The sequence below is a fragment of the Podarcis erhardii genome, assembly GCF_964252035.2.
Source record: "Podarcis erhardii genome assembly, chromosome: 10".
NCBI classification, from domain to species: Eukaryota; Metazoa; Chordata; class Lepidosauria; order Squamata; family Lacertidae; genus Podarcis; species Podarcis erhardii.
The window spans coordinates 19,704,682-19,727,618 of NC_138500.1; the positions used below are offsets into that span (position 1 = coordinate 19,704,682).

Here is a 22,937-nt window from a genome sequence, read left to right on the forward strand (position 1 = left end):
CTAAAAGTCAGATATTTGTTTCCTTGAGATCTGATGAGAGGGCATTCCACAGGGCAGGTGCCGCTACTGAGAAGGCCCTCTGCCTGGTTCCCTGTAGCCTCACTTCTCACAGTGAGGGAACCGCCAGAAGACCCTTGGTGTTGGACCTCAGCGTCCGGGCAGAACGATGGGGGTGGAGATGCTCCTTCAGGAATACTGGGCCGAGGCCATTTAGGGCTTTAAAGGTCAGTACCAATTGAAGCTCTCTTCAATTTCCTTATAGAGGATCCTATTTGTTTTCATAGAATTGTGGAATTGTAGAGTTGGAAAGGACCTTGAGGCTTATCCAGTCCAACAGCTTGCAATGCAGGAATCTCAACTAAAGCATCCATGGCGGATTGCCATCCAACCACTGCTTAAAAACTTTGAATGAAGGATGGTCCACCGCTTTCCAAGGGAGTCTGTTCCACTGTCAAGCAGCTCAGCCCAAATGAATTAGAGAGGTTGTGCAAATGTACATCAGTCCAATCCAGATCCGATTCACACAGCTTTACTCCTAATGGTTTTATAAATCACAGCTGACAGCCAAGCTACGTAATTAGCAGCTGCACCTGATGTATCAATTGCCAGACTATTCCACTTCTGAATGCATGGAGTTGGCGGTTGTTTGAATGCTTTCCCACATTAAAAAACACAAACATTTCTGCACATTCTAATGGAGTCATCCCCTTTGACATATGAGAGTGTATTAGCAAGGAGGAGCTCTTCACATGAGGCGATATCCCAGCATTTTATCACACTCTGAAGTGGTGCGATTGATTACTTAAGATTGTGTGTGTTGCCTCTGAACTTGCAAATCCACACTACTGAAAAGCCTTAGCATACCGTTGAGGTGATATGGGTGTTGCCTCTGTGGTGTTTGATCCATGATTTCTAATTCAGAAGAAGAAGAAGAAGAGTTTGGATTTGATATCCCGCCTTTCACTCCCCTTCAGGAGTCTCAAAGCGGCTAACATTCTCCTTTCCCTTCCTCCCCCACAACAAACACTCTGTGAGGTGAGTGAGGCTGAGAGACTTCAAAGAAGTGTGACTGGCCCAAGGTCACCCAGCAGCTGCATGTGGAAGAGCGGGGAATCGAACCCGGTTCCCCAGATTACAAGACTACCGCTCTTAACCACTACACCACACTGGCTCTCACACAGTCATCAGATGAGGACTATTCATGTGTGAGCCTGCCCTCAGTGAGGACTGGGTTGTTGGAATTATGTCCACCATGACTACTCAGCTGATTAAGACATCTGATGCCATGCAATGACCCAGCCCACACGGCTTCATTGGAGCAAAATGGGAGGGGGGGGGCACACACAGTTGGTTTGAAGTGTATCCATAATGGTGCTTGAAAGAAAAATTACATCCATCTGCTACTCCAGCAAAAGTGTTGGCTCTTAAGCAGGTTTCCGGGGGCTGTCATCAAGAGTCATCAAGTAGTAAAATCAGCCATAGTGCATAGTTCCCACTCTAATTCCAGTGTATGATCTTGACACATTTCCTCTTAAACTGTTCTTCAAAGTTCCTATAGCTCCTTGAGTCCCATGCCAGCCCTCTCTCTTTTTGGCAATGCCTCTCTTTGGTTTCCCCATGTACTCTTTTGCCCTTGAATAGTCGTCTCTCCAGGCCATGGCTGCAAGAACACGTGGGGTTGTGTTTTTCCCCAATAGAGTCCAGCCAAGTGTCGAATTGATCAGACATGAGTTCAGAGCTTATTAGCAGCTTGTCAATATCAGTAAGGACATACTGTGTGGGGAGGAGGATCACAAGCTCACGGTGCAGTGGGGACTCAAACTCTCCAACTGGGGCTGTTTGGTATGCATTTCCTCTGCCAGATGCTCCCTCCAGCTGCCCTGGATACCACAAAAAGATCTTATGCAAGACCTTGATAGGAGGTAGGTGCCTCTTTGGGTTTCTAAGCATGAATTCCTAGGGAAATTCTCAGCATGGAGATATGATGCAACAGGGGCAAATCCATCAACAGAGATCAGAGTATGTGCTCAGTCAATACCTTCTTCAGCACTTTGCAAGAGTCTGCTAAATTAAATTCCATACCCACAATGCACTATAGCTGTAGGGATCTTATGTGCTTGCCTTTTATTTTCCTATTTTTAAAATGTATAGTCCCTTGATGGGGTGATAGCTGTAGACTGCAGTTGTCCATGCATAGTTTTTCTCCTTCCAGTGCTCCTGTGTTTTAAGCAGCTGAACAGCAGGCCAGGAGTCAACGGCGAAAGCTTCTCTGATTTGAAGTTGTAGCAGCGTAGCAAGCTTCAGCTGTTGGGTTTTTTTCAGGAGACCTTCCAGGGGGAAAACTGCTGACAGTTCCTACAGCATTTAATTCATGGGATTATGGAATTGCTCTTCATGCAGTCTGCTTAATTTATCACATTCATTTGCTTCTCATCCTTCCTCTAAGAAGCTCAGGATGGCTTACTTGGGGAGTGGAATTGATACCATTTTACCTCAAAACAACCCTGTGATGTAAGCAAGGCTGAAAATGTGATTGGTCCAAGGTTACCCAATCAGCTTCTAAGAGAGGTGGGGGATTTGAAACTGGATCTCTGCGGTTTACGTATGACTAACCACTCCAGCACAACACCGGTGTGCTCTATTTCTTTCATGGGTTCAAAATAGGATATGGAGCCCATTGCGATATATATATATATATATATATATATATATATATATATATATATATATAAAAAAATAGAGGCATTAGGACATAAAGCTACACAATCAGCTACCCACACCATGATCCTAGATGTAAGGTGGTGGTGGGGGCAACAAGATATTGGATTCAGTAGGGAGGTAAATTTGCCCAGAACAAGCTCAGAAGTATTCCTCTTCAGTCAGTCTTGCTGGGACTGAGAGGGGTCTGGAAGCAGACTCTGCGAGTGGATACCAATTGCACTGGCTTCCAAATGACAGAGACCTTTTAAAGAAGGCTTCTGCCCATTGGCAGCCAATACAAGCAGTTGTTGGCATCCATCTGTCTCAAGAGACAATGGAGTGCACCTCCGGAGGTGAAGTCAAACTGCTGCATCAGCAGCACCCAAGTGGCCTCTGCAGAGCGCAAGCTTGGGCAGTGTGTATGGAGGTCCTGGGCTGCCCAGACGACAAGACCCCTCTCTCAGCTTTACTGATGTGGTCCAAAGGAAAACAGAGCAACACAATCGGCACCGGCTTGGCTGCAGAAGTTGCCAGAAGGAGGCATACAAGGCACCATCCAACCGACTCCACTCCGGATTTGTGTAGAGATTACTCCTTAGCCTTTTCTGTGTGGTGTAGTGGTTAAGAGCGGTAGTCTCGTAATCTGGGGAACCGGGTTCGCGTCTCCGCTCCTCCACATGCAGCTGCTGGGTGACCTTGGGCCAGTCACACTTCTTTGAAGTCTCTCAGCCCCACTCACCTCACAGAGTGTTTGTTGTGGGGGAGGAAGGGAAAGGAGAATGTTAGCCGCTTTGAGACTCCTTAAAGGGAGTGAAAGGCGGGATATCAAATCCAAACTACTTTTCTTCTTCTTCTTCTTCTTCTTCTTCTTCTTCTTCTTCTTCTTCTTCTTCTCCCAAAGATATCCCACAAGGCAGTGGAGGTTAAGGATAGAGTTTTTCTTCTCCTAGGTGGGCTACCTTCCCAGGTTGATGAACCCCATCTGCTCCTCGGAGGCAGAGCTAGCTGCTCCGGCACCTGGAGCGGCATGCACCTGGCGGGTGGGGCTGTCGGGACCGTGGGATGGAAAGCCAGCTGGCTTGGCCCCAGCCAGAGTGTCTCCCTTCTCAGCCTTGCTGCTGCAGAGATCCATCAGTCATCCTCCTCCAAGGTACATTCATGACTCCAGCTATTTAGCAGGAGCACACATTACACAGCAGAGTAAACACACAACAGATCAGGCTCAAGGCATGGATACTATACTAAACTACACATTTATTATATATAAATCAGGACAAAGAAAAACATGGCCTCTCTCCTTGTCGTTCTTCTCGGAGAGAGAGAAAACAAAAGCAATGCAGAGTGGATGTTCCACTCACGTGCTGGAATGTAAACAGACGTGTGACATGTAACAATCCCATGTATCTGCAGCAGAGGGTGGGGTGTGTATCCCAGGGGTGTGCCCCCCCACAGCAAGTATCAGGGGTGGGGGTGATGTCACCCCCCCGGGATGGCACCCGGGGCAAACTGCACCCACCGCACCCACCTTTCTCTGCCTCTGCTACTCCTCCCTTCCCTCTGCAGCACATGAAGAACCTTAACCATTGGACCCACTATTGGTCTTGTCCGGTCAATCCGCTGGAGCCTGTCTTCACATGCAGGGAAAGTCCCTAACTCAGCAAGAGTTTGAGACCCATTGGCTCCCCTTACCTGGCTTAGCTGGCATATTAAAGCCGTTTCTGGGATGTGGCTGCTGTCACATGCCGACAGCTTCTAGGACTCACAGGTGAAAGCTGAGTGCAGGGTGGGAACCAAAGGTGGAAAAACTACCCCAGAAGGAGATGCCACCCCATACACCCTATGCAAACAGTAGCATTTGATGAATACAGGAAAGAAGGTGAAAGTCCTTAACATGCTACCCTACAGATGTTGCTGGACTTCAACTGCCATAATCTCTGACCATTGGGCCATGAAGTCTGGGACTAGGGATAGAGGAGAAATTTGATTCAGTTCTCATTTAAAGGTGAGAAAGGTGCAAATTTGCACTTTCTGAAACAACAGGTAAACCGAAACTCAGCTATCCTTTGAAATTCACACTTCTGTGAACTTTGCAATGCAGCACTCTAACCAAACAGTGTTTACAAACCTGCATGTATTAAGGAGAAGTGTGTTGGAAAAGGAACATATTCATGAATATAGCATATGAAAATGCATTGTATTAGGGGAAATTGCTTGCAAAAAAACACCAGGCATACAAAAATGTGTTTCTTTGGAGAAATTCGCATTAAAATGCTGATGAACTCTCAAGAGAATTTCTTTAAATGAATAAATAAAAAGAATTCTCCAATTGCTGCAGAAATGTGGAGAACTGAATTTAAGACTGGAAAAACGAGAGAACCAAAACTGGCAGATCCTTCTACCCCCAGCTAAGAATTATGGGAATTATGGGCTTCAGAACCTTCGTCATCCAGCACCTCATTGGCTACCTTTGGTCTTGATACTAACCCAGGTATGAAGGGCATTGATTACATGCAGTCCCACCCTCTCTAAAAGGATAATGTGTTAATTGACCTTCACTGTCAGCCTTCTATCATGATTGTGGTGAGGCTAAAAGAAGCTGTTCTGAGCTCCATATCAACACACATATTGCATGTTTATGTTCTCTTTTATCCTGGACACCAGTGGCGTAGCGTGGGGGGTGCAGGGGGGGCCGGGCGCACCGGGCGCAACATCTGGGGGTTAGGGAAATCCACGGGTTAGGGGGCGCAAATCCACGGGTTAGGGGGTGCAAATCCATGGGTTAGGGGGCGCAAATTACTTGCCTTGCCCCGGGTGCTGACAACCCACGCTACGCCACTGCTGGACACTCTTCTTGAGGGAGGGGAGATTCTATTTAGAGCTCTAGGTGAGGCATATTTTGAATGCACTTGACAATAGGCCATGGCATTCTTGCCAGAACAGACCATTTATTGATGCTAAAATTGCCCCATGCTTTAATTAACTTCTGTTACCAAATATTCAGCCTGTTGGGCATGATTTGATAGCTGAATTCAAATTGCTGCTGGAAGCCTGGCTTTTAAAAAAACTAATTCCTTTCTTCGAGTAGCGAAGCGGCAGGAAAGGAAACAGTGGTTTGTTAAGAAAACAATAGCATAGAAAGTAAAATGCTGAAAATCTCTTTGGGGGACTGAATGAATACAGGGCTGGCAGGATAATTAGCTATGCCTGAAGACAAAACAAATGAGACAAACGAAAGGACCAGTAGAAGCCATTTTATGGCATTGCATTGTGTTTTTGTACTCTCAAGCAAAAAGTCTGCAGTTAGAAGTTCTGTGCTATTGTACGTAGCCCAGATTGCCTGTCACCCACATTTGCCAAAGCTGCAAAGGCAAATAATTTGAGAAAACCATCACATTATTTCTCTGTTTGATGTTAAGAACATCAGTGCTCTTCAAACAGCAGTTGAATGTGGCTGTTGCAGAAGAGTATGTCCTATTAGAGAATAAACTGTGATAGAAGAAAGCCATTTTTTTTTTATTTTTAAAAATGGAGTTTGATTACTGGTTTTCCCTCACAAATAGCTTTCATTTCAAAATGTTACATTTCCCTACCACACAGAAAGCCATTTTTTTTTGTACATGAAAGCTGGGTCCCTAGGAAGTGTCCCAGGGACCATAGGATTCTTCAGCACAGTTGTACCTTGGATATTGAACGCCTTGGCTCCCAAACAAATTGGTTCCTGAACAATCAAAACCCAGAAATGAAGGTTCCAGTTTTTGAACGCTTTTCGGAAGCTGAACGTCTGGTGCGGCTTTTGCAGCTTTTTGCAAAGCTGCACTTTGGTTTCCAAACATTTTGGAAGTTGAATGGACTTCCAGAATGGATTCCATTCGACTTCTGAGGTATGACTGTATTTCCTGTCTGAGGGCAGAAAGAGAGTTTTACCCTCAAAGAGGGGTATCCTCTGGGAGGCTGAAGAGGGCTTGCAACTGATACCCCTTCAACATCACAGAGGGCACAGAGAAGGCATTCTGGGAGCAGGTTGAGGGCATGTCAGGAGATCCACAGAAAATAATAATAATAATAATAATAATAATAATAATAATAATAATAATAATAATAATGTCTTCCTGTTCTCCCAATATGGGCCCCAAATGGGACAGACGAAGACAGGCTTTGTTTTTCTCCCTCAGGAACCAAAATGTCTTCTTGGGTCAGTCCTGCCTCAGACTTACGTCCCAGAAAAAGCCTTCACAGGAGTCTTAGGCCAAACAGTTCAACCGAACAAAGCCCAAAGTAGAGCACTCCTCTTCCATCAACCTTCTGAATCATGTACTGTCTCGGTTGAGGGGGAGTAGTTGAGGCTGCCAACCTTGCTTAGAGAAAGTGCCTAGGAATCTGCCACTGTAGCAAGAAGTGATGTAGGATGGGACTTATCTGACGTGTCACCCTATCTGAAAATAGAGGGAAAGGATGTTCTGGAGTGGCAGTGATAAGGAGAGAATGCAAGTCACCTGTGACAGGGAAAGCAGAGGAGATGACAGCGGTAATGGCAACAGCACCAACCACTGCTCAAGCTCAGGGCTTTGTTGCTGTGACTCATTGCCTGCTATGGTACCATCTCATGCTCAGCCCTGCTGCTACTGGATATTTATTTCTTCTTCTCCTTCAGTAGTGTCCCAAAGGCTCCTAATGTGTGGTGCTGGGAGCTACATGTAGTATATATGGGTGCTAGCTTTCCATGTAGCACAAGCTCTCTAATAGCTTTTGGATTGAGGCCTTCCCTCAGGGGGCACATCCTGCTTGGCAGAATATAACGTCCCTTGGGCACAGGCCTGCTTCAACCCAGCTGGAGCTACTTTAGGTGGATGTGACCCAGTTATAGGATGAAAGCCTTAGGCGCAGCTCGAATGGAGCTGGCTGAGGGGAACTGATTTGGAGGGAAAGCTTTCAAGTTTGGAAACTCAGAGGACGGGAGCTGAGGGAGAGACAAGTCTTTGTAGAGTGGAGCGGGTGGGAAGGTAACATGAGGTACTTGATTTCTAGAAAGAGCTTTGTTCACAAACAAGAACAGCTGTTCATGAACTGGGAACAATCACAGGAACATACCTTCCCCCACTTCTGGATTAATTGTTCTGGAATGGATGTATCTGCATATTATTTGGGGACAGGGAGTTAGTGGTGCACACTGTCTCCATCAGTTCAGCCCAGTCTTGAGCCTCTCCTGTTTTCGTTTGACCTAGGACAGGGGTCCCCAAACTATAGTCTATAAACTATAGTTTATTCCTGCATTGCAGGGGGTGGGACTAGATAACTAGATGACGCTTGGGGTCCCTTCCAACTCTACAATTCTATGATTCTATGACCATCAGTGGCTTGTGGAGTATCTATGGAGAACACTTACAATTTGAATTCTATGGAATATACAAAATATGATATAAATAGATCAAGGAAGCAATACAATACAATTTAAGAAACATACAACACCCTGCACAGTGCATTGCAATTGCTACAGCAGGCAGAAAAAAGCATGAAGTGATCCACCGAGACCCCTGGCTGTTTGCAAATGGTGCACGGGGGAAAATGTGTGGATGTAAAACTGCAGTCAAGTACAACATTCCTACAGTGGACATGTTAGGGGATGTTTTGTACCACTTTGGGATGAGCAAAGTTTTAACCTGCTGTCTAAACTCTATCTGTGGGGGAACCTGGTGAATATGGCATTGAGCAAGGCTTTTCTCTATAGTGATGTCCCCTGTCGTCATCACCCCCTCCAATATTCACTTCTATAGATACATTCCCAATAGCCCAGAACACTTTTGCCCTTGCTTAGATGTCATAAGGCTGACAGCGGGTGGTGCTGTGGGTAAAACCTCAGTGCCTAGGACTTGCCGATAGTATGGTTGGCGGTTCGAATCCCCGCGGCGGGGTGAGCTCCCGTCGTTCGGTCCCAGCTCCTGCCCACCTAGCAGTTCGAAAGCACTCTTAAGTGCAAGTAGATAAATAGGTACCGCTTTATAGCGGGAAGGTGAACAGCGTTTCCGTGCGCTGCGCTGGTGCTGGCTCGCCAGAGCAGCTTCTTCACGCTGGCCACGTGACCCGGAAGTGTCTTTGGACAGCGCTGGCTCCCGGCCTCTTAAGCGAGATGAACACGCAACCCCAGAGTCGGTCACGACTGGCCCGTACGGGCAGGGGTACTTTTACCTTTTTAGATGTCATAAATGGATACTTCATGTTCTCATTTCTGGTTTCTTTTGGAATTGCTGTTGATCCTAATTGCTTTATTATTGTGGTTTTGAATTGCATTTTAAGATTATGTAATTTTATTGCTTTGGTTGCTATATATAAAGCTCTTGGAGGTTGCTTTGTGATGGAAAGCAGTTTAGAAAAGCAGTCAGCACCCATGTACAAGACAAACAGAGCTACCCAAGTCCTCCCCTTACCCTGGGCTGGTTGGGGGGCTTGGATGGAGTGGAGCTACCCCTCCACTCAGCTCTGCTGGCTTAGCCAGCTTCTCACAGGTGGTGTAGCCCCATCAGTAGAGACCAGGAGAAAGCCCTAAAACAGGGTGACCCAAAGGCAGGGGTGGGACTAAGCTAGACTAGGATCCGCTGCATCCTGAACCAGTCCCATTGCTATCTGGATCTGATTTGGCTTGGAGCTGAGACAGGGTTCGTGCCTGAACATCTTCCCCACCCCCTGCAACTTTCCACCGCAGCCACCATGAGAAATGACTACAGTGGTACCTCAGGTTAAGTACTTAATTCGTTCCAGAGGTCCATACTTAACCTGAAACTGTTCTTAAACTGAAGCACCACTTTAGCTAATGGTGCCTCCTGCTGCCGCCGCGCCGCCGGAGCACGATTTCTGTTCTCATTCTGAAGCAAAGTTCTTAACCTGAAGCATTATTTCTGGGTTAGCGGAGTCTGTAACCTGAAGCGTATGTAACCTGAGGTACCACTGTATTGAAAAGGTGCTTTCAGTTTGCGGAGGTGATCAGCGTAAAACAACCATTCAAATTACACAGGAAGGCGAAATTGTCACAAATGTGAAATAGTTTTACATAGAACAAAGAGAAAAATTGCCACAAAGGATTGCTAGGGGAAAATGTTTCCGTCCCTTTGGCAAATATATAATCGCTACCAAGATGATTTCTCTTTCTCTCTTTTTTTTTACCCAGACAGGTAGCTCTATAATTAATTTAATTTGAGAGTTGGGGCTGTTGTTCACTCAATTAGACATCTGCTTCTGTCCCCACAATTTTAATGACAGCCAACTTGCCTGGGGCCATTATGACTTGCGTAGAATTGCGACCAGCTAATAAAGCCCCCATAGACACGGTGATTATGTTTTCTCTTTGGAGAGAGAGAGAGGGGGGAAAAACATGTTTTGATCTCTTCTGTTTCAGAAGCCTTTGATATTATTAGCATTATTTTATTCAAAGGACATTAAAAAAAAAATCTTCTGAATGGCTCTTGGATGCATTTTAGGCCCCACCTACACTAAAAATTTAAAGCAGTATCATACCACTTTAAGCAGCTGTGGGTTTGGGCAAAGAACCCTGGGAGCTGTAGTTTGTTAAGGGTTCAGAGAGCTGTTAGGACAAGCTATTCCCCTCACAGACCTCCATTTCCCAGATTTTCCTGGGAAGGGGCAATTGACAGTGAAATCACTCTGAGAACTGTAGCTCTGTAAGGGGAATAGGGTTCTCCTAGCAACTCTCAGCACCCTGAACGAACTCCAGTTCCCAGGAATCTTCGGGGGAAAACCCTGCTCTATTCTGCACCAAGGCAAGCATCCCATTTCAGCCTAGCAAAAACACTCAAGGAGGTTCAGAGCTAGGCCAGTGAGGCAGTGTGACCTGGTGTGGGTTCCCAGGGTCAAATACCGTATTTTTCGCTCTATAGGACGCACTTTTCCCCCTCCAAAAATTAAGGGGAAATGTGTGTGTGTCCTATGGGGCGAATGCAGGCTCCTTGGCTTCAGCAATAGCAACACGAAGCCTCCAAAGCGCACAGGGAGCGCTCCCTCCGTGCTCCGGAGGCTACGCGTTGCTTTCGCTAAAGCCTGGAGAGCGAGAGGGGTCAGTGCACCGCCTGAAGCCTTTGGAGCGCAGCGGGAACTCGCGCTGTGCTCCGAAGGCTTTGGGTTCCTTTTGCTGAAGCCGGGAAAGCAAGACTCTCCTGGCTTCAGCAGAGAGAGAGCTGCACAGCGCCCCTTCAGCTAAGCGGGAGGAGAAATGGAAGGGGCTCCGTTTCTCCTGCCGCTTCCCTGAAGGGGCGCTGAGCAGAGAGGGGGAGAATTTTTTCTTGTTCTCCCCCTCTAAAATAAGGTGCGTCCTATGGTCAGTGTTCTATAGAGCGAAAAATACAGTATTTGGCTCCCTCGTTCCCCATCCCTGGTGTATATGTTTCTGTTGTACACAGCCTGACCTCTCATGTTCAAGCAGTGCTGTTTGTCAGCCTTCAGCAGGTAGAATACTTGAGGATACTTTTCAACATTCCTCAGATGAAAATTGGGACATTTCTCATGCCTCCTCCCACTGACCCTCCTTGACCTCCCATTCTTGTCCCCCCCCCCTTCACAGAGCATTTCCTATCAGAAGAAGGGCAAGTGCTGCCACCACAACACCACTGGGACACACTCTCCACTGTCCTGAGAAAACCCCTTGATCCCATTTTATATATACACACACACACACACACACACACACACACACTTTGGTAGATTTACAAAAAGACACACCAATAGCTAAATTTTAGAAAGGGGCAACATTAGACAGAGACACATGTTATGTACTGATGTTCTCACCCTGGGCCAACAGGGGGATACTGTAGATAGTTATGCAAATGAAGGATTGAAAGTTTTAGAAGTTGCAACAGTTACAATTGTTCTGGAGCTCTATATAAGCAGGCTGACTGAGCTCCTCAGTAAGTTCTGTTCCAGCTTACAAATAAAGAGCTTCTTTGGAAGAATCGCTGTGTCGTCTGATAGGTTCGCCCACAACTTAACAACACACAAAGCATTCTTTTAAAAAAATAATAAAAATCAAGACTCCTTGCTCTCCACTTTGCTCCCCCTTTCTCCCCACCCAGGGTGGCCCTGCCCTCTGCCTGCCCCTCAGAGCCAGCACATCGCAGGGGGTTGGGTCTTGGCAATGGCAGCCTCTTCCCCTCACTTGCTCTTCAGCAGTTCCATGAGCCATCCAAGGGAGGAGGCCGGCAGTGGCAGCCATGGAGAGGCAATGGGATACTCTCTCATTACCGCGGCCACCACTCAGGGCAAGTGCCAGTTCACTCTCCTCCCCGAGCTTGGCACTGGCACTGGCAGAGGAAATAGGGACATTCCAGGATCAAATCAGCAGCTGTGCAGAATGCCACGGCGAGACTCCTTCGGGGTCCTCGCTGCAGGATCACAATTCACCCAGTGCTATACCAGCTGCACTGGCCCCTGGTGGAGTACAGGATCAGGTTTAAGGTGCTGGTTTTAATCTTTAAAGCCCTATATGGCCTAGGACCCCCATACCTACAGGACCGCCTCTCCTGGTATGTCCCACGGAGGACCTTACGGTCATCAAACAAAAACATCTTGGAAGTCCCAGGCCACAGGGAGGTTAGGCTGGCTTCAACCAGAGCCAGGGCTTTTTCGGCTGTGGCTCCGATCTGGTGGAACGCTCTGTCACAAGAGACTGGGGCCCTGCAAGACTTGACATCTTTCCACAGGGCCTGCAAGACAGAGCTGTTCCATCAGGCCTTTGGCCAAGGCACAGCCTGACCCCCTCCTTTGGTAATCCTCACAGAACTCTAGCCCAATGGTTGCCATTAATTTGATTTGAACTGATTTTATAATGAATTGATTTTAGACTGCTGTATTATTTTACTGTTGTTAGCCGCTCTGAGCCCGGCTTCGGCTGGGGAGGGTGGGATATAAATAATTTTTTATTATTATTATAATTCCAGGACTGTCCCTGGAAAATCAGGACACTTGGAGGGTAGGCTTGAGAAACTGGTGGCGAAGGCCCTCCCATGCAAGGCTTAGCTTACTGTAAGGTTTGTTAGCTTTTGATTTCAAAGACCAAATTGGAGTCCCTCCTTATATCCAGCAAATTAAACACATTATGCTGCTGAGATGAAAAGCATTGGCAGTCATATTTGCTGGGATAATGTTCGCCCAATGCAAACAAGCAGAGGAGAAATAGTAATAATAAAAATACTATTAAGACTTTCGTGCAATGAACAGCAGCTTTTCTGAAACAGATAAGCCATTAAAGATCATTGTTGGAAGAGGCAAAACGTGCATTCCCATTATGTTGCATAAAAGCTAAAATGCGAGTTAAATTATTCAGCTCATAGTAAAGAAGAGGAATTCTCATGAATGCTTCAAGTTAATAAGCACTCATTAATTCCTCTGCTGTTCACACTGAGATAGGAAAGTGAGCACACTCTTCTGAATAACAGTGAGGAGCAAAATCTGGACCAGCACCATATTTTTTAAGCGAACCTGGGCAAGCTGCCCTAAGTGACCCCCCAAGATCCAACTGGACACCCCCTTAGCATCTACCACAACTTGGAGGGAGCCTAGCAGTGATACTGAATGCAGTCACCAACCATGTCCCCACCCCCCACATACAAGCAGGCTTACCTGGTAACTGTAGGTCTGTAATGGGATGGTTACAGTACCATTTTAGCCAGATGAGCCCATGAGTTCACATGTGGGGGAGGCTGGTGGCTGTAGCAGCGCCACTAGATGCCCCCTGTGATAGCAGGAACTGTGTCAGCTCCAGTGGGATGTTTGCTTACTTGGCTCACATCTGGAACAGGAATCCATCCAGCAAACACAATTGCTATTTGCCATTGTTACTGCTTTCAGTCCACAAATGGGAAAAATTGGATTACATAGCAAACAACAACCAATAAAACAATACAAACCTATTGAAAAATGAAATTAAGGGGATGGGATAACATAATGTCAATGTAACTTGCCCAGTTAATCGCATACGTTATGGAATTTCACCATAAGGAAGGCAGTGTGATGGATAGCGTCGTTTTGGGTGGAAGACCAACTGCAGCAGAACGGAAACAGAGCTGCATGGAATGACTAGAGGGCAGAACAGAAAATGATGCCTTCTTACATCCCTACTCTTGACCCAGTTTGGATAGGTGAGCTGCTCTCAGTTAATAAGAGAAAGGTTTTGAGAAAGTATTTGTCACTAGATGTAGAGAGGAAGGTATTTCTGAGACATGATGGGCTATTACTAGCTCTTCTTGCTCAGCAGGGCTGGCAGCACAGTGTTTGACCATTCATCAGGTTGTCTTCATCTAACCCCAATAAATGGCAATCTTATTTCAACCCAGTCAGGCAGACAGGGGAGAAACATATTGGAAGATTTACTGAGTCATTACCTTGGGCGTAGATTTAAATGAAATTTACTGGCTTGGTAAATGGTTTCAGGGCTGTAGGCCTAGAGCTCCTGCTATAAATCATAGGTGACGCAGGGTATTTTTTGGGGAGGAAATTCTTTGACTGTGATTTCCTTTGGTGTTCTTAAGCAAGTTGGTTTCTTGCAACTAATATGGTGCTTCTCTAGTCTGCCATATCAAAATTGTGTAGGTGAAAATAATAATAGTAAAAAACAAGAGTTTCCGGGCTCTGAGCCCGGCCTTGGCTGGGGAGGGCGGGGTATAAATAAAAAAATATTATTATTATTATTATTATTATTATTATTATTATTATTATTATTATTAAATGTAGCAGTGTGTTCACCCAATGGCCCTTGGTTACCTTTGGTGGAAGGTATGTGTATTTTAGAAATAATCTTACCTCTTTGACAGTCACTTTATTCCCTAAACCACAGCAACAGGGTCACCTTGGGGGGAGCCTTCCTTATTTGCAATCCATTGCAGAATTGCTTTGACATTCTGCAACACCCCCCCCCCCAATATTGGCTTAAGTGGGAAACCAGCAAACAGGACCCAAGTACAAGAGTAGGGGCGTAGGAAGGGGGGGTGCAGGGGATGCGGCCTGCCCTGGGTATCATCCCTGAGGGAGTGACAAAATGGTACACCATGGGGGGGTGGCCTGGCCTGGAGCGCACCTGAGCCACGCATCTCTCCTGGGAGTGACGCAGTGGCTTGGGGCCCCACGCTGCCTGAAACGGCAGTGTGGGGCTTGCATCCACCAGGCAGGCTCCATGGGCAGCTCACCACAGTGCCTTCCTGGGCGGATCGCCACGGCGCCCCCCACCCTGGGCAGAGCGCGGATCACCACGGCTTCCCAATTCAGAGCTCGGCCCGCTCCCACCACTTCGGGTGCTGGAGCAGCTAACTACGCCCGTGCACAAAAGCACTCTGCCTCTTCTGCAATTCCCAGTAGCTGGTATTCACACACACACATATTTGCATCCAGTTCAAAGCCCGGCAATTGTTTAAAACACTTTGTCTTTTACATACAACATGCCTCAAGAAGTCTTAACCCTCTTGTTGACTGGCTGCCAAAGATAACTTCTCTTATACTTTTCAGGTACCACTGAGGAATTTGCCCACTGTGATCCAACCGTCTTGATCTTCTGAGGGTCTCTCCTCCCCTTCCTCCATGACGTAAATGTAAGCAGAAATGGGAAAGATCGACACCACGTCTGTGGAGCTGAACTCGCCTTTGGAGATGAAGGAAGCTGCCCTAGAGGAGTCGGAGGAGCCCATTGACTCAGAAAGCAAATACGCCAGCAAGAAGAAAAAGGAGGTCCCAGACAGAGGATCTTGGAAAGGCAAATTCGACTTCCTGCTCTCCTGCATAGGATATGCCATTGGCTTAGGCAATGTTTGGCGTTTCCCATATCTCTGTGGCAAGAATGGAGGAGGTGAGATTGACCTGATCAAGACTTTGTTTACTCATTACGATCATTTCTATCCCACATTTCAGGATATAATCCTACTGAAATTTATTATTCAATTATATATTTTCACTTGACGGTTGATAGAAGGTGGAGGTGATGAGCCGCTCCCTTTGTTCCTAGGCCTCACGCTCTCTCGCGGTTTCAGAATGTTTACAAACCAATCCTAGATGCAGGGCTGGCCCAAGACATGTTGGCGCCTGAGGCAAACCACAAAATGCCTCCCTATTCCAGCCGTGGAAGAAGGGGTGAGTGAAGATCTGTATCAGGAACAGGTGTGGAATGAAGATCTATGTTGGGAACAAGGTGGGGAATCAAATTAAACTTACCCAACAGCTGAAGTGGCAATCAAAGGCCACTGCGGAGGTGTGGGCACTCTGAATCATGCCAGGGGGTGCAGAGGAGACCCCAAAGGGCAACCCCTCTCATTTCTTCCTTAGGAGGGGACCAGCAACACCTCCTATTCACTGAGAGGCTGCTGTAGGGACAGCTCTTGCTGCTGAGGAGATGGAAGATCTTGCCTCCAAGGAGCGCACTGCAGCTGTTGCTGCCACCACAGCAGTGGCAGCAGCAAGTAATGCATTCCTTAGAGCAGCAGTTCTCAACCTGTGGGTCCCCAGATGTTGTTGGACTACAACTCCCATCATCCCTGAGCTGTGGCCTTGCTAGCTAGGGATGATGGGAGTTGTAGTCCAACAACATCTGGGGACCCACAGGTTGAGAACCGCTGCCTTAGAGGATGGATCTGCTGCCCCTGTGCATTCTGCTGCCTGAGGCAGTCACCTCACCTTGCCTCATGAGTGAGCCGGCCTTGCCTAGATATGTTTACTCAGAAGTGAGTTTCTCTCACTGACAGCAAGATCTGCCTCCAAAGAGGTGTGCAGGGGCTTGCAGTCTTAAAGGGGCACAAAAGACTTCCAAAGTGCAATCAAGCCAATACCCAACTGAAAATCTCAAGCAAGGCTCTATGGTTGCTCTTGAAGAAAAAGAACCTGTCTCCTCAGTTCCAGGCTCTATTGCTCCTAATTTTTCTTAATGCAATTTGCCTACTTACTTTAATTATATCGTTGCCTCTCCATCTGTTACTAAATCAGTTCTGATTAGGGTTGCCAGCATTCAGTGGCCATGTGTCCTACTTTACAGAGGACAGCCCTCTGCTTGAAGGTGTCCTCTATATGACGGTCCATTTTAAAGAACCATCAGAAGGGAGAGGAGACAGGGGCCTTGAAGTTGCCCATCAACAGTTAGCAGCTAGACAGCAGACTGAGCAAGCACACAGGTCACCTGCTCACCTTCTTCACTACTATGGCAAATGTTTTGTGCTTCGATTCAAGCTATAGTGAGTATTTATGAATTTGCATCTACACATGCAAAGTTAACATATTCAATTCAGCACCTTGCTTTGTCTTCGTCTGGTGATGCATTTTTTCTTTCTTGTTGATGGCATAACTAGCCAGCCTAGAGCCATTCCCGACCTAGAGGGCATCCCTTTCCCTTCCCTTTTGTGATTGCGCAGAAGAAAACACTGCAGCAGTCATGAGTTTTCTTGTCATGTCTGAAGCAGTTGATCGAATTGGCTTTAAAGTGTTTTATCTACCACAAGCTAATGCGCAAGTATGGAGAGGGATTTGCCGTAAATCTGAGCAATGTGCTGTGAGTGTGATTTAGAGTTTCTATAAGGAAGCTACACAGCTTCTCTTGCTGGAATTATGATTTCTGAGAAGTGTTTATCTTGCTTACTTGACAAAATTCATAAGGTACTTACAAAAATATTTTTAAAAAAACTTTAAAATGCATAAAATTATCAAGTCCAAGAGCAGCATTCTAACAGAAGAACTATGTTGAATCTATGTAGACGGCTGCCATTGAAAGATGGCTGTTTTGCTTCTTTGGTGGGTTTTAATGGCTGTGTGGAAGCAAAAACTCAGCAGGGAAACTGGTGCATCTTGTATAAACTGAACTACCCTGTGATAGGAACATAGGAAGCTTCCTTAAGTCAGTTAAGGCTAATTTGTTCAGCTAGTCTAGTACTGCATACTCTGACTGGCAGAGACTCTCCAGGGTCTCAGGCAGAGGCTTCTATCTCCTGCTATCTGATCTTTTCAAATGGACATGTCTGGGATTAATCCTGGGACCTGCTTCTGTGTTCAAATACTATGGTGCCTCCCTTAGGCTTTCCAGAGAGAGGGGCAGCAATTTGAATCCAGTTCTTTCTGGTCCAGCTCCAACACTCTTATCTACTGTTTTACTATATTTTCCCCCTCTAGATTTCTTTTAACCATAGCAATCTGGGTAGAAAATGCAGGTACAGTGGTACTTCAGGTTAAGTACTTAATTCGTTCTGGAGGTCCGTTCTTAACCTGAAACTGTTCTTAACCTGAAGCACCACTTTAGCTAATGGGGACTTCTGCTGCTGCTACACCTCTGGAGCACGATTTCTGTTCTCATCCTGAGGCAAAGTTCTTAACCTGAAGCACTATTTCTGGGTTAGCGGAGTCTGTAACCTGAAGCGTATGTAACCTGAAGTGTATGTAACCCGAGGTACCACTGTACAAGGCTGAAAGAAGAATCTTTAAGTGGGAATAAAGGCTGTTGTGCAAAAACAGGCCAGTTGAACTTCCAGTTAACAGAAAAGATTGAGATTTCAAACGGTGGACATGGCCACATTTTTGCAAACAATGTGAAGTTCCTGAGAGTCTGGATAGCTTGGTTCACAACTTGCAAATAGTGCTATGGAAATGGAAAGACAATGTTGCAACCCCAGCCCCCATCTGCCTTTTTTCTATTCTTCTCAATAAGTAGAACCAGACTGGCAGTCATCGCTGTATTAATTAGGAATCATTATTTGTGTTACCATTTGCATTAACGGCTGCAGATCTAATTTCTTACCTCAGCGCTTCCAAAGGCCAGTTTCATACTGGAATCTTTGTTATGCTAGGCACACAGAGCCCTCCATTTCTAGCCAAACAGGGTAAGATAATAAAAAAAGAATCAAATCAGAAGGAATTTCCAGGCACACAAAGCCTTCCATCAAGATGTAAATTATAAACGAAGGGCAATTCAAGACTGTCACATTTTCAGGAGGGCAACCAATCATATACTGGCAAATTCAAGTGGCATAATGGGAGCTGATTTGGAGCTTTTGTGTAAGGAACGTGCTTCCCTCGGAAATCTCCCCCCTGGAGAAATGCCCTGGAAAGTGAAAGAGAACACTTGCTTGGTGCAACATCATCTAACCTGACTGCAAACAAAACAGGATGAATGCTGCATAAAGAGGTCATTTGGAAGTGAACTAAATTAATAATACAGTGGTGCCTCGCAAGACGAAATTAATTCGTTCCACAAGTTTTTTCTTCTTGCGAGTTTTTCGTCTTGCGAAGCACGGTTTCCCATAGGAATGCATTGAAAATCAATTAATGCGTTCCTAGGGAGACCGCCTTCAGACCAGGTCCGGGGACAGTCTCTTCTGAAGGCTGGGGGGGGGGGGAGAAGGACTGAAGGCTGGGGGGGGGGAAAGCCCTTCTCCCGCCGCCAGCCTTCAGAAGAGTTCCTGCAGGGCTGCCTAGGCTGCGGATAGCAGCCTGCTGCCCGGTGCGAGGGACGCTCTGAAGCAGAGCGCCCCTCGTGCGGGGCAGACATCTGCAGCTTGGGGAGCCCTGCAGGACTTCCCCGCAGGGCTCTCCAAGCTGCGGATAGCAGCCTGCTGCCCCTCGCGAGGGGCGCTCTGCTTCAGAGCGCCCCTCGCGCGGGGCAGACATCTGCAGCTTGGGGAGCCCTGCAGGACTTCCCCGCAGGGCTCTCCAAGCTGCGGATAGCAGCCTGCTGCCCCGCGCTCTGAAGCAGAGCGCCCCTCGCGCGGGGCAGACATTCGCAGCTTGGGGAGCCCTGCAGGACTTCCCCGCAGGGCTCTCCAAGCTGCGGATAGCAGCCTGCTGCCCCGCGTGAGGGGCGCTCTTAAGCAGAGCGCCCCTTGCGCGGGGCAGACATCTGCAGCTTGGGGAGCCCTGCAGGACTTCCCCGCAGGGCTCTCCAAGCTGTGGATAGGGGCAGCAGGCTGCTATCCGCAGCTTGGAGAGCCCTGCGGGGAACTCTTCTGAAGGCTGGCGGGGGAGAAGGGCTTTTCCTCCCACCGCCAGCCTTCAGTACAGCCTTCTGAATGTTGGCGGTGGGGAGGAAAAACCCTCCTCCCACCGCAAGCCCCGGGAACAGAGGAGAGGCGCTGCGCGCCTTCTCCTCTGTTCCCGGACCTCTCACCGCAAGCCTTCAGGACAGGTCCGGGAACAGAGGAGAAGACGCGCTGCGCTTCTCCGCTGTCCCCGGAGATTTCCCTATGGGCTTTCGTCTTGTGAAGCAAGCCCATAGGGAAATTCGTCTTGCGAAGCCGCTAAAAATCGGAAAACCCTTTCGTCTTGCGGGTTTTTCGTTTAGCGAGGCATTCGTCTTGCGGGGCACCACTGTACCTGTTAGACATTTATTTTAAAAATTAAAAAATTGTTCAGTAGCACCTTAGAGACCAACTAAGTTTGTTATTGGTATGAGCTTTTGTGTGCATGCAAAGAAGTGGACAATTTTTTTATTTTTTAAATATATTTCTACTTGTCAGACCAACATGGCCGCCTACCTGAATGTTAGACATTTATCCACTTTCCTTCTTCGAAGGAGAAGAAGCAAAAACCAGAGAAGTTTCCATAAGCTTCCTGGGATGTCTTTGTCCCACCCACTGCTGTAAAGCTAATAAGAAAAATTAAAAGGGATGGGAAATAGCAGGAGTGAATTTGGGAGGAAGCACTCAGGGACTGCAGTTAATAACAGAGTATTTGTCTTGCAGGAGGATTTTATTACATTTACAGCCCTGTTAAACACTTTACTGGCATGAACTGACTCTGTCAACTAACAGATAGTGAAGATTTTATAGTATTCTTATTAATATCAAAGTCAGGAGAGGGAGTCAATTTTGATGATGATGATGATGATGATCTCTCGTGTATAGATTTAGAGAAGGTAATATATACATTAGAATAATCCTTTGGTCATCACTGGACAACAAATATTTTCTTAAACCAAAGATAAAATTATTTTTTATTGTTTAAATGCCTGAAATATTAAGTTAAGAGAGCACCATATAGTTGAAATGAACAGAGAGAGGCAGATATAGAAGGGAGAAATCAGAAAATGTGAATAATACTTATGGATTTTTCACCTTTTGCCGTCCCTTAATGTCAATTTATGTCTCCTCTCATTCTCCTCCTTCCCCCCTTTTTAATATAGCAAAATAGAGCTATTTCACTAAAAGAACAGAAAAAAGAGAGGAATTAAGCAACCAAGCCAGCTTCCAGGGAACAGGAGGTGGCATAAAGGGGAAATTCAGAAAAGCAATTGAAGGGGTAATTAATGGGTTATTTGCAAATAATCCCACTGCCATACTCAACAGGAAGCAGAAAACTTTTAATTACTATTGGAAGGTATCTTTGTTTAATGAGACTTCATTTTGGATCAAAATCACAGCAAGAGCTTGTCCATGTTTGTGGCTGGTGCCAGAACAGAGCTACACCTTTCATTCTGCTTCCAGCTGATAGAGAAGGGAAAGGCAAGTTTCAGCTGTGGGGTAAAAGGCTCTAGCGAGGAAGCAAATTGTTAGAGAACTTGTAAGCAATTAAGCAAAATAAGAAGATGTTATCATACTAGCCAATGATCCTGCCAATATATATAAGAACAACTAACATTCAGTGGAAAAGGGACGCGGGTGGCGCTGTGGGTTAAACCACAGAGCCTAGGGCTTGCTGATCAGAAGGTCATCGGTTCGAATGCCCATGGCGGGGTGAGCTCCTGTTGCCCGGTCCCTGCTCCTGCCAACCTAGTAGTTTGAAAGCTCATCAAAGTGCAAGTAGATAAATAGGCACCACGCTGGTGGGAAGGTAAACGGCGTTTCCGTGCGCTGCTCTGGTTCGCCAGAAGTGGCTTAGTCATGCTGGCCACATGACCCGGAAGCTGTACGCCGCCTCCCTTGGCCAATAAAGCGAGATGAGCGCCGCAACCCCAGAGTCGGCCACGACTGGACCTAATGGTCAGGGGCCCCTTTACCTTTACCTTTAACAGTCAGGGAAGGTTAGTTCATTGGGGGGCAAATGGGGCACTGTCTCACCCGCCCCCAACCTGCCTGCCTTCTTACTTACAACTAGTCCGGAGGGTTGTACTGTGTGCTAGTTTCTTCCTCTAATTTCCATGTTGCCCTTGTAGAACTCAGAAGGGAGGCTGGTGGGCACAAAATTAGTTGGCTTAGTCTTTCATGGGCTCTGGCTCCACCTACTGTTGTCCTCCCTGCCTTCCACCCTCCTAGCCCTTATGGGCACCACCTTCTACTGCTAATAGTGCACCCTGAGATTATAACCTAATGATGGGGAAACCTCTGGTCCTACTCATTTTTAGCTCTGGCTGTGACCACCACTGACAGATTACCCCGAAAGGAATGAAGCACTTATTAACAATGGGAAATATATATATTTCTACCAAGTTTTTTTGCATGTCTTGATGCACACATGGTTTACCAGCCATAACAAAGCAGATGCAGTGAGATGTTTTCCACTTTTTCCTCCAAGGTGCCTTCCTGATTCCCTATTTTCTGACATTGGTGTTTGCTGGGATTCCACTTTTCCTGCTGGAGACAGCTCTTGGGCAATACACCTCCGTCGGTGGACTTGGAGTATGGAAACTTGCACCCATGTTTAAAGGTACGATGAGGTCATGGCATTGATGCAAAATAAACAGGCCACAAGAACATCGGAAACTGCTTTGTCAGGCAATCGGCCCATCTAGCTAAGGTGAGACTACCCACCTGAAAATGATGGCGATTGAACAGAGGACCTTCTGCATGCAAAGCAGTTGCCATACACTGAGCCACAGCCCTTCCCCATAGAGTTGCAGTGGATGTGAGCATTGGGCGAAGGGCACTGCAAACAGCTTGTTGCATCCCTATGAGGCTGGAGACTTTAAGACCCTGAAAGCCACTGCATAATATTGGCTCTGGCAGAAAAAAACGGAATTTGGTCAGTAGAGACTTGTGCATTAGGACAAATAGGGCACTGATCCAACAACCGCAGTCTGCAACTCAGCCAGCCCCTACCTGCCTGTCTTCTTACCTATGACCAGTCCACAGATGAGAAGTCCAGGACTGGCAACACTGGCTGTCAGTTTCCTTTTCCCTAGACTTGATGTTGCTCTCATAGAACTCAACAGGGAGGAAGATGGGGACCAAATTATTTGGCTTGCTTCTTGTTGGCTCTGGCTTTTGTTTGTACCTTTAATCATTTGCTGCCACCTATGCTTTGACAAAAAAGGGACGCGGGTGGCGCTGTGGGTTGAACCATAGAGC

The 22,937-nt window shown here is 46.8% G+C and overlaps 2 protein-coding genes across 2 annotated transcripts in view; both read left to right on the forward strand.

The window, feature by feature from the left end:
- The window catches only part of LOC309351334 (sodium- and chloride-dependent betaine transporter-like), a 91,645-nt gene that overhangs the window by 63,388 nt on the left and 5,320 nt on the right, over window positions 1-22,937 (forward strand). The gene's annotated exons all lie outside the window — the stretch shown is intronic.
- Window positions 1,882-22,937, forward strand: part of LOC309351338 (sodium- and chloride-dependent GABA transporter 1-like) — a 56,216-nt gene continuing 35,160 nt past the window's right edge. The window contains exons 1-3 of the mRNA XM_081878930.1: window positions 1,882-1,922; window positions 15,199-15,535; window positions 22,165-22,296. Coding sequence (XP_081735056.1) covers window positions 15,292-15,535; window positions 22,165-22,296 — 376 coding nt within the window. The 5' untranslated portion in view covers window positions 1,882-1,922; window positions 15,199-15,291. The remainder of the gene's footprint in view (window positions 1,923-15,198; window positions 15,536-22,164; window positions 22,297-22,937) is intronic.